This window comes from Anolis sagrei, chromosome X (genome assembly GCF_037176765.1).
Source record: "Anolis sagrei isolate rAnoSag1 chromosome X, rAnoSag1.mat, whole genome shotgun sequence".
NCBI lineage: Eukaryota > Metazoa > Chordata > Lepidosauria > Squamata > Dactyloidae > Anolis > Anolis sagrei.
In genome coordinates, this window is record NC_090034.1 from 4814470 (window position 1) to 4826646 (window position 12177).

General features: G+C 45.1%; 1 protein-coding gene across 1 annotated transcript in view; it reads left to right on the forward strand.

Moving 5' to 3' along the window:
- Positions 1-12177, forward strand: part of LOC137097891 (E3 ubiquitin-protein ligase RNF216-like) — a 140217-nt gene that overhangs the window by 97911 nt on the left and 30129 nt on the right. The window contains exon 14 of the mRNA XM_067473263.1: positions 5241-5338. Within this exon, the coding sequence (XP_067329364.1) occupies positions 5241-5338 (98 nt within the window). The remainder of the gene's footprint in view (positions 1-5240; positions 5339-12177) is intronic.

Genomic DNA, 12177 nt, shown 5'->3' on the forward strand with positions numbered 1-12177 from the left:
CTGCTTGGCCAAGTTACAGAAGCATTCCCTCCTGACATTTCACCCACATCTATGGCTGGCATACTCAGAGGTTGTGATGTCTGTTGGAAACCTGGCGTGTGGGTATATGTATGTATGTGTGTGTATGTCTATCTATCTATCTATCTATCTATCTATCTATCATCTATCTATCTATCTGTTGAAGAGCCAGGGTGGGAGAAAGAACTCTTGTCTGTTTGAGGCAAGTGTGAAGCAGCCAGTCTTTGAAGCTGCAAGGCTATTCCATGCTAATCAAGGTGTCTAATTACAACATTCACACTTGCCTCCAACAGACAAGAGTTCTTTCTCCCACCCTGGACATTATTCCACAGATATATAAACCCCATTTTCCTAGTTTCCAACCAACCTCACAACCTCGGTGGATGCCTGCCATATTTATTTATTATTTATTTACAGTATTTATATTCCGCCCTTCTTCTCACCCTGCAGGGGACTCAGGGCGGATTACGGTGTACACATATATGGCAAACATTCAATGCCAATTTTGACATACAACATATACAGACATACACAGAGGCTATTTAACTTTTTCTGGCTGGCAGGAAAGCTGTTGCTTTCATCGTCCACCTGCGACGCTGATTAAGCACTTCCGCATTCCCCGCATGCTTTTTGCTGGAGTGCTTGCTGGAGTCTTTTTTATGGCCTCATAAATTAGTTAATTTAGCCTCCCCACACTTTAAGGTGGTACCTAATTTTCCTACTTGACAGATGCAACTGTCTTTCGGGTTGCAAAGGTCAACAACAGACTACACACAATTGGTTGGAAACCCACTCCAACCCGGGCTGGCTTCGAACTCATGACCTTTTGGTCGGAGTGATCTTAATGCAGCTGACACTCAGCCAGCTGCACCACAATCCCATATAATAAATGGATCAAAATATATTGTAAAAAGTATTTGCTGTCGTACTATTTCTGGCCTATTTCCAACCTCCCCTTTTTGGGCATGGTTCTGGAGCATTTGGTGGCCTCTCAACTCCAACGATTCTTGGATGAAACCCATTACCTTCATCCATCGCAGTCTGGTTTTAAGCCTGATCATGGTATGGAGATGTCTTTGGTTGCCTTGGTGGATGACCTCCACAGAGAGCTGGACAGTAGAAGTGTGTCCATGTTGGTTCTCTTGGATATCTCAGAAGCTTTTGATACCATCAACCATGGTCTCCTTATCTTCATCCTTTGCCGTCTGGTTTTAAGCCTGGTCACTGAACGGAGATGGCTTTGGTCGCCTTGGTGGATGACCTCCACAGAGAGCTGGACAGCAGGAGTATGTGTGTGTGTGTGTGTGTGTATGTGTGTGTGTGTGTGTGTGTGTATATATGAATATAAACATAAAAATAAAAATGTAATATGAGTTTGTTCATTTTTCTGATGTATAATAACTTTTGGGACACCCTATATTTGACAAGCACACGTTATACAAGGCATTTTCTACAAAGGGTCACCTCATCCCTCCTCCCTTTTCCTCATCCTCTTCTGTGTAGCTGGAATGTTTTTTAGCAGTATCTGCTTTTGGATTCCACTATTGTCAGTTGTACTGTAAATACACGCCACGGTGACATTTTGTGTGTCGTCAAAGGCTTTCATGGGTGGAATCACTGGGTTTGCTGTGAGTTTTCTGGGCTGTATGACCATGTTCCAGAAGCATTCTCTCCTAACGTTTCGCTTGCATCTATGGTGAGGTCTGTTGGAAACTAGGCAAGTGAGGTTTATAGATCTGTGGAAGGTCCAGAGTGGGACAAAGAACTCTTGTCTGTTTGAGGCAAGTGTGAAGCAGCCAGTCTTTGAAACTGCAAGGCTATTCAGTGCTAATCAAGGTGGCTAATTACAACATTCACACTTGCCTCCAACAGACAAGAGTTCTTTCTCCCACCCTGGACATTATTCCACAGATATATAAACCCCATTTTCCTAGTTTCCAACCAACCTCACAACCTCGGTGGATGCCTGCCATATTTATTTATTATTTATTTACAGTATTTATATTCCGCCCTTCTTCTCACCCTGCAGGGGACTCAGGGCGGATTACGGTGTACACATATATGGCAAACATTCAATGCCAATTTTGACATACAACATATACAGACATACACAGAGGCTATTTAACTTTTCTGGCCGGCAAGGGAGCTGTCACTTTCATCGTCCATCTGCGACACTGATGAAGTACTTCCGCATTCCCGCATGTTTTTTGCTGGAGTGCTTTGCTGGAGTCTTTTTTATGGCCTCATAAATTAGTTAATTTAGCCTCCCCACACTTTAAGGTGGTACCTAATTTTCCTACTTGACAGATGCAACTATTTTTCGGGTTGCAAAGGTTGACAACAGGCTACACAATTGGTTGGAAACCCACTCCAACCGGGCTGGCTTCAAACTCATGACCTTTTGGTCAGAGTGATCTTTATGCAGCTGACACTCAGCCAGCTGCGCCACAAGCCCGGTGCCATAGATGTGGGCGAAACATCAGAAGAGAATGCTTCCGGAACATAGTCATACACTGAGTTGTTGTAGGTTTTGGGGCTATATGACCATGTTCTAGAAGCATTCTCTCCTGATGTTTTGCCTGCATCTACGGCAGGCATCCTCAGAGGTTGTGAGGTCACACAGCCTAGAAAACTCACAGCAAGCCAGTGATTCCAGCCATGAAAGCCTTGGAGAACACACAAAATGAGATTGGTTTCACTCACTATCATATATATTTTGATGACGACCTTTCAGTGTGTGAACTGGAAGCGTACATTGCAAACCTTTCTTTACTAATTCCTGGTTTTTGTTGATTTCTTGGGAAATATTTTTGCATTTGCTGCACTTAAGCAAACAGAAAGTGCATTTTGTTTGGCAGGGTTTGTGCAAGAGAATATCACAGGAGGGTCATCATTCAAGTCTGGAAAGCTGAAGGTTTTGGATTTTTCCTCTTGCATTGCAGTGTGTTTTCGGTTAGTGTTGTACTTTGTGCCCTTTCTTCTTGGAGATTTGTGTTTCAGTCCCACTGGATTCTCCTTGATTCAGAAGGACGGGTGCCAAAACACAGGGATTTCTGGGTCATTGAGCCATCAAATAGCATTACAAATGACCAGGATGTTGAGTGTGAATTGCTTCCATTCTCGTAAGGAAATGTTCTCACAACGTTCTCAATAATAAACCCCTTTAGAAGAGTGTTTTTGTCAAGCTGTGTCTGCCTGCCATTTCCTGTTCTCCTTCAGCCATATATGGAGGCCTTGTGGTTTAAGCTAACACATCAACCAGGAAATGAGCATCTTATTTCTTTGTGGCTTTGTTGGTTTCGCACAGTCTTCTCTCCCCATTTATTTTGATATGTTCACTTTGGTACAACATGAAGACACACACACACTCATATATATGCATGTTGCACAACCTACAAAACCATTTGAAGGCAATACAGCACATGTGTGAAAATCAAGGCTTGTGGACCATATCATTTTATGTAGCCCTCTGGATGCTGGACTACAATTCCTGCATTCCTCATCATTTAAACATGACTAGAACAGATGGGAGTTGTGATACAGTCACATCTGGAAGGTTGCAGTGTCTTCTGTTCAGTCTGGAGAATGGGATTTGAATTTAGATACAAGACTTGTACATATAATGTCCTTTACCCTTTCCCCAACCTGATATCCACAAGTGCTCTTGGGTTGCAATTCCCATTATCCACAATCTGCATGGAGAATAACCAGAACTGATGGGGTTTGTCATTCATTAGAACTTGGGGACACAAGTTGGGTAAAAACTAAAGAGCATTGACCAGTATTGATTAGCTCCCATTATTAAAAAAACCTTCTAAAATCAGGACAGTTTGGAATTCAGGGTAATTCCAGACAGTAAACAATCAAGTGCCAGTTAACACCTCCCAAACAAAGGATGCTCCCAGACAATAACAGCCAGGGTTTGCAGCTGCAAGGCCACTCACTGCTAATCAATAGCTTTTACCCAACTTGTGTCCCCAACTGATGGGAGTTGTCATTCATTAAGACTGGGGACATCCTTTGTTTGAGAAGTGTTAACTGGCACTTGGTTGTTTACTGTCTGGAATTACCCTGAATTTCAGACTGTCTTGATTCTTGTGTTTTTTTAATACTGGTAGCCAGGTTTTGCTCATTTTCATAATTTTCTCCTTTCTGTTGAAATTGTCTACCTGCTTGTGGATTTCAGTGGCTTCTCTGTGTCATCTGACACGATGGCTGCCAGACTACACCTCCCAAACAAAGGATGCCTCTGGGCAATAACAGCCAGGCTTTGCAGCTACAAGGCCACTCACTTTTAATAGTGGACAGCGCTCTTTAGCTTTTACCCAACTTGTGTCCCCAACTTGTCATTCATTAAGACTGGGGACATCTTTTGTTTGAGAAGTGTTGACTAGCACTTGGTTGTTTACTGTCTGGAATTACCCTGAATTCCAGACTGTCTTGATTCTTGTGTTTTTTAATACTGGTACTCAGATTTTTCTTCATTTTCATGGTTTCCTCCTTTCTGTTGAAGTTATCCACCTGTTTACAGATGTCAATGGCTTCTCTGCGTCATCTGACATGATGGTTGTCAGACTACACCTCCCAAACAAAGGATGCCCCCAAGCAATAACAGCCAGGCTTTGCAGCTGCAAAGCTACTCAGTAGTACTCAAGCTGGCTAATTGCAACATTCACACTTGTTTCAAACAGACAAAGGTTCTTTCTCCCACCCTGGACATTCCACAGATAGATAGATAGATAGATAGATAGATAGATAGATAGATAGATAGATAGATGAGTGGATGGATGGATGGATGGATGGATGGACAGACGGACGGACGGACGGATAGACAGACAGACAGATAGATGGGTGGATAGATAGATAGATAGATAGATAGATAGATAGATAGATAGATAGGAAGATAGATAGATAGGAAGATAGATAGATAGATAGATAGATAGATAGGAAGATAGATAGATAGATAGATAGATAGATAGATAGATAGATAGATAGGGAGACAGACACACACACACACCACTTGCCTCATTTCCAACAGACCTCTGAGGAAACTTGCCACAGATGCAGGCGAAACATCAGGAGAGAATACTACTGGAACATGGCCATACAGCCCAAAAAACTCACAGCAACCTAAAGGGTGGAATATTTGTGAGGGGAGCGTGACACCCAAAGGTGTGTGTTGTATCCTTCTGATGCTTAATGTCTCTCTCTCTCTTTTCCAGGAAACCTGCAGAAAGTGCCAAGGCCTGTGGAAAGAGCACATGAACCTTACCTGTGAACAGCTGGCTGAGAAGGATGACATTAAATACAGGACATCGATGTAAGTAACTTTCGGAAAGGGCGGATGGAGAGGAAAATAGATTGGAAAACTCTCCCATTTTACACTGGAAAGGTTTATTGCAGAAGGCATGTGCTAATAATGGTTTGTGTGTTTATATTTATATATGTATATCTTGTATATGTGTTTGCTTGTCTGTATGCATATTTGTGTGTATATATGTGTGTGTACGTATATATATGTATGTGTATATTTGTGTGTACTTGTATGTGTGTGTGTATATATATATATATACACACACACACACGTGTATGTATATGTACATGAGTGTATGTATATATTGTATATATAGTGTATTTTTGGTGTTTTTAAGTCCGTTCTGATGGGGGGTTTTTGTGTGTGTGTGTGTGTGTTTTAGGGGTGATGAACACTCATTGGACTGTTGGGTGTATTGTGTCAAAATTTCATGTCAATTCATCCAGTAGTTTCTGAGTTATGTTTCTCCCACAAATGAACATTACATTTTTATTTATATAGATTGACCCGTAGCAGCTGCATTTCCCATCGTTGGCTTATACTCAAGTCAATATGTTTTCCCAGGATTTTTTGTGGTAAAATTAGGTGCCTCAACTTATATTCGGGTCGGCTTATATATAGTCGCTGTAGCTTTTGCACAACAGCCATGACACAGTTGTGTTTGGGACACAAATACCTCCTTAAATACCCTTTTGAAGTAGCAAGGTTTTAGCTTTATCCTAACAGTGCTCAAGGGAAGGGGAAGAGCTGCTTTGAATTGCATTTATTTGCTTTGGGATGATCTGCTGCGGTGCAGCTGAGATTCTCCTCTGCTGCAGACAATAAAACTTCCTGTTTAAGGCAGAGGAAGAGGAAGCACAGCTGGAGTTCACATCCAGCTTCCTGCTGTGTTTGGGGCTTCCTGTTGGGGAGGATGAGAGGGGAAGCCTGCTGAAGAGAGTTGCGCCCTGATTTACTACCAACCTGAAATGCAGACCCTTACCAAGGAGGAACCGGCTGTGGGAAGAGACGGAGCCTTGCAAAGCAGGCTGTGCCTCATTGCCAACACACTATCGTGTCAGGAGCAACCAGACAGTTATATTTTTAACAAAACAAACGGGCAAAACACAAAGTTTGCAAGCTTGGTATTCTATTAAATGTCCTTTGACCAGTATCTGGCCACTTGGAGTGCCTCTGATGTTGCTGCAAGAAGGTCCTCCATTGTGCATGTGGCAGGGCTCAGGGTGCATTGCAGCAGGTGGTCAGTGGTTTGCTCTTCTCCGCACTCGCATGTCGTGGATTCCACTTTGTGGCCCCATTTCTGAAGGTGGTGCCAGAACGCAGTCTGTTCAATGCCTTCCAAGTCGCCCAGTCTTCTGTGTGCCCACTTCTGTGGGGAGTCTCTCATTTGGTCTCAGTCATTAGTTGAGGTTCTGAGTTTGAGCCTGCCACTTTTGGACTCTTGCTTGCTGAGGTGTCTCTGTAGATCTTAGAAAACCATTTCTAGATTTAAGTCGTTGACGTGCTGGCTGATACCCAAACAGGGGATGAGCTGAAGATGTCACTGCCTTGGTCCTTTCACTATTGGTGGATGTCAGGTGGTACAATACCGGCTAAACAGTGTAATTTCTCCAGTGGTGTAGGGTGCAGACACCCCATGATAATGCAGCATGTCTCATCCAGAGCCACATCCACTGTTTTAGTGTGGTGAGATGTGTTCCACACTGGGCATGTGTACTCAGCAGCAGAGTAGCATAGCGCAAGGGCAGATGTCTTCACTGTGTCTGGTTGTGATCCCCAGGTTGTGCCAGTCAGCTTTCGTATGATATTGTTTCTAGCGCCCACTTTTTGCTTGATGTTCAGGCAGTGCTTCTTGTAGGTCAGAGCACGATCCAGAGTGACTCCCAGGTATTTGGGTGCGCTGCAAGGCTCCAGTGGGGTTCCTTCCCAGGTGATCTTCAGAGCTCGGGATGCTTTTCTGTTCTTGAGATGAAAGGCACATGTCTGTGTTTTGGATGGGTTGGGGATCCCTGTAATAGGGTTATAGTAGCAAAATGCAATCCCATAATAACAATGGTCAGTCGTCATAGTGAATTCGTTGTCCATCATTCATCGTCATCTATCCGATCACAGAAATATTGATTCACTCGTCGAAAGCCAAACCCCATAGCCAGGTTTTCACCCATTTTCTGAACGACAGAATGGAGGGGGCAGTTCTGATCTCCAGTGGGAGAGAGTTCCAGAGTCGAGGGGCCACCACCGAGAAGGCCCTGTCCCTCGTCCCTACCTGACGCGCCTGAGAGGCCAGTGGGACCGAGAGCAGGGCCCCTCCAGACGATCTTATACAGATTCCTCAGGAGAGAGGCAAAGTGGCTTGGTCTCTCCACTCATCCCACCAAGAACTTGCCACAATTTAGTATGAATAAATAATGCCAAAGTTGAGAGCTTTGGTTAGACCACATCAGGAATATTGTGTCCAATTCTGGGCCCCACAATTCAAGAGAGATATTGACAAGCTGGAATGTGTCCAGAGGAGGGCGACTAAAATGATCAAGGGTCTGGAGAACAAGCCCTATGAGGAGCGGCTTAGGGAACTGGGCATGTTTAGCCTGAAGAAGAGAAGGCTGAGAGGAGATATGATAGCCATGTACAAATATGTGAGTGGAAGCCCAAGGGAGTAGGGAGCAAGCTTGTTTTCTGCTTCCCTGGAGACTAGGACGCAATGGAACAATGGCTTCAAACTACAAGAGAACATGAGGAAGAACTTCCTGACTGTGAGAGCCGTTCAGCAGTGGAACTCCCTGCCCTGGAGGGAGTGTGGTGGAGGCTCCTTCTTTGGAAGCTTTTAAACAGAGGCTGGATGGCCATCTGTCAGGGGTGATTTGAATGCAATATTCCTGCTTCTTGGCAGAATGGGGTTGGACTGGATGGCCCATGAGGTCTCTTCCAACTCTTAGATTCTATGATTCTAAGAACTTCCTGACTGTGAGAGCCGTTCAGCAGTGGAACTCTCTGCCCCGGAGGGAGTGTGGTGGAGGCTCCTTCTTTGGAAGCTTTTAAACAGAGGCTGGATGGCCATCTGTCAGGGGTGATTTGAATGCAATATTCCTGCTTCTTGGCAGAATGGGGTCTGACTGGATGGCCCAGGAGGTCTCTTCCAACTCTTTGATTCTATGATTCTAAGAACTTCCTGACTGTGAGAGCCGTTCAGCAGTGGAACTCTCTGCCCCGGAGGGAGTGTGGTGGAGGCTCCTTCTTTGGAAGCTTTTAAGCAGAGGCTGGATGGCCATCTGTCAGGGGTGATTTGAATGCAATATTCCTGCTTCTTGGCAGAATGGGGTTGGACTGGATGGCCCAGGAGGTCTCTTCCAACTCTTTGATTCTAGGATTCTATGATCTGTAGCAATAGGAAGCGATTCAGCGTTTGGTGCATTGCTTGAACTTGCGTGAGGAAGGAAGACTTGCCACAATTGTCAGTCTCTAAACATGGGCTGTTTGCAGACCAGAATAGCTGGAAAGTCCTGCCTTTTCTCAGCATGCCTGTTACCAAAGAAACCAGCCATAGCTTTTAAATTCCGTCAAGTGACAACACAGAGTTTTTTTCTTGCCTCTTTGATTGCCTTTCCTCTATATGATCTGTCTGTCAAAGGTAGGGCTCCTCATGGCCTTTGACTCCAGAGGGGACATTATTTCTAGGTAAGACTTTCTGGCTGACTAGGAAACCCAACCTCAGCCAGCAGAATGCTGACCTCCAGTAAACTTTCCCACTTAATTTGTTTCCAAATGTAATTCTCAATAGGTAGCGGTGGAAGCCTCCTTGGAAACATTATTGCCTTGCAAGAGAAAGAGCATGGATTCTTTCAACCTCATCTCCTAGGGATGTGGATATTTGGGAAGACAGGGGACTATGGAGACGGTTGCTAAAGAATTGGAGAGGAGAGGGTTCATGTCTTTGGAAACCGTAAATGAGAAGTTCTGTGTTGGGTTTAGTGCACATCGATGGCCCAGAATCACTGTGAAAAGAGTAAGAGTGCCCACTGAAGCTAATTGAATATAGAATCATAGAATCCTAGCATTGGGAGAGACCTGGTGGTCCATCCAGTCCAACCCCATTCTTCCAAGAAGCAGGAAAATCACACTCAAAGCACCCCCAACAGATGGCCATCCAGCCTCTGTTTAAAAGCTTCCAAAGGAGGAGCCTCCACCACACTCCGGGGCAGAGAGTTCCACTGCTGAACCGCTCTCACGGTGAGGAAGTTCTTCCTAATGTTCAGGTGGAGTATCCTTTCTTTCCTGTTGTTTGAAGCCATTTCTCCATAGAATCATAGAATCAAAGAGTTGGAAGAGACCTCCTGGGCCATCCAGTCCAACCCCATTCTGCCAAGAAGCAGGAATATTGCATTCAAATCACCCCTGGCAGATGGCCATCCAGCCTCTGTTTAAAAGCTTCCAAAGAAGGAGCCTCCACCACACTCCGGGGCAGAGAGTTCCACTGCTGAACGGCTCTCACAGTCAGGAAGTTCTTCCTCATGTTCAGATGGAATCTACTTTCTTTTCTGCCGTTTGAAGCCATTGCTCCATGGAATCAAAGAGTTGGGAGAGACCTCATGGGCCATCCAGTCCAACCCCATTCTGCCAAGAAGCAGGAATATTGCATTCAAATCACCCCTGGCAGATGGCCATCCAGCCTCTGTTTAAAAGCTTCCAAAGAAGGAGCCTCCACCACACTCCGGGGCAGAGAGTTCCACTGCTGAACGGCTCTCACAGTCAGGAAGTTCTTCCTCGTGTTCAGGTGGAATCTCCTCCCTTGTAGTTTGAAGCCATTGTTCCATTGTGTCCTAGTCTCCAGGGAAGCAGAAAGGAAGCTTGGTCCCTCCTCCCTGTGGCTTCCTCTCACATATTTATACATGGCTATCATATCTCCTCTCAGCCTTCTCTTCTTCAGGCTAAACATGCCCAGCTCTTTAAGCCGTTCCTCATAGGGCTTGTTCTCCATACCCTTGATCTGCTCCCTCCTCCCTGTGACTTCCTCTCACATATTTATACATGGCTATCATGTCTCCTCTCAGCCTTCTCTTCTTCAGGCTAAACATACCCAGCTCCTTAAGCCGCTCCTCATAGGGCTTGTTCTGCAGACCCTAGATCTGCTCCCTCCTCCCTGTGGCTTCCTCTCACATATTTATACATGGCTATCATGTCTCCTCTCAGCCTTCTCTTCTTCAGGCTAAACATGCCCAGCTCCTTGAGCCACTCCTCATAGGGCTTGTTCTCCAGACCCTTGATCGTTTTAGTCGCCCTCCTCTGGACACATCCCAGCTTGTCAATGTCTCTCTTGAATTGTGGTGCCCAGAATTTGTTTATTTATTTATTATTTACTTTATATGTATACCGCTCTTCTCAGCCCTTAGGCGACTCAGAGCGGTTTACAACGATTTAGGTATACACAATACAAAATCATTAAGCAAAATCATTAAAAGCAATAGCATCACAAATCATTAAGCATCAATATCAATACATCATTACATCAGTATAACAAATCCATCAGGTCTCGTCAATGAAATCAGAATCCAAACTCGTTATCCGATATTCCGTGTTCCGATAGTCAGTCAATCAATCACACTGCTTAGTCGAATGCCTGTTCAAACAGCCAGGTCTTTACTTTCCTCCGGAACGCCAGCAAGGAGGGGGTCGATCTAATATCTGCAGGAAGCGCGTTCCACAGCCGAGGGGCCACCACTGAGAAGGCCCTGTCTCTCGTCCCCGCCAGGCGTGCTTGTGAAGCCGGCGGGATTGAGAACAGGGCCTCCACAGACGATCTTAATGTCCTGACTGGTTCATAGGAGGAGACGCGTTCGGACAGGTAGGTCGGGCCAGAACTGTTTAGGGCTTTGGACACAATATTTGGACACAATATTCCAGGTGTGGTCTAACCAAAGCGGAATAGAGCATGGGGAGCATGACTTCCCTGGACCTAGACACTATGCTCCTATTGATGCAGGCCAAAATCCCATTGACTTTTTTTGCCGCCACATCACATTGTTGGCTCATGTTTAACTTGTTGTCCACGAGGACTCCAAGAGGAGGGCGACTAAAATGATCAAGGGTCTGGAGAACAAGCCCTATGAGGAGCGGCTTAGGGAACTGGGCATGTTTAGCCTGAAGAAGAGAAGGCTGAGAGGAGATATGATAGCCATGTATAAATATGTGAGAGGAAGCCACAGGGAGGAGGAGGGAGCAAGCTTGTTTTCTGCTTCCTTGGAGACTAGGACGCGGAACAATGGCTTCAAACTACAAGAGAGGAGATTCCATCTGAACATTAGGAAGAACTTCCTGACTGTGAGAGCCGTTCAGCAGTGGAACTCTCTGCCCCGGAGTGTGGTGGAGGCTCCTTCTTTGGAAGCTTTTAAACAGAGGCTGGATGGCCATCTGTCAGGGGTGATTTGAATGCAATATTCCTGCTTCTTGGCAGAATGGGGTTGGACTGGATGGCCCAGGAGGTCTCTTCCAACTCTTTGATTCTATGATTCTATGATTCTAAGATCTTTTTCACACGTACTGCTCTCGAGCCAGGCATCGTCCCCCAATCTGTAAGAGTAAAAGAGTAAGATTTTATCGGGGATAAAATCTTAGAAAATGATAAAAAGCATCAGATATCTTAGAAGAGACTCTCTCTTCTTTATGAGGGTAAAGAGCATTGGGATAGGAACTGTTTGGCCTTTCAAAACGTTGCCAAATTGTGGTTCCCAGCATTCCTTCTGTCGGCAATGCTGGCTAGAATATACGGCTCCGGCCCAGCGTACCTGTCCGAACGTATCTCCTTCTTTGTCCCACCTCGGAGTTTAAGATCTTCTGGGGAGGCCCTGCTC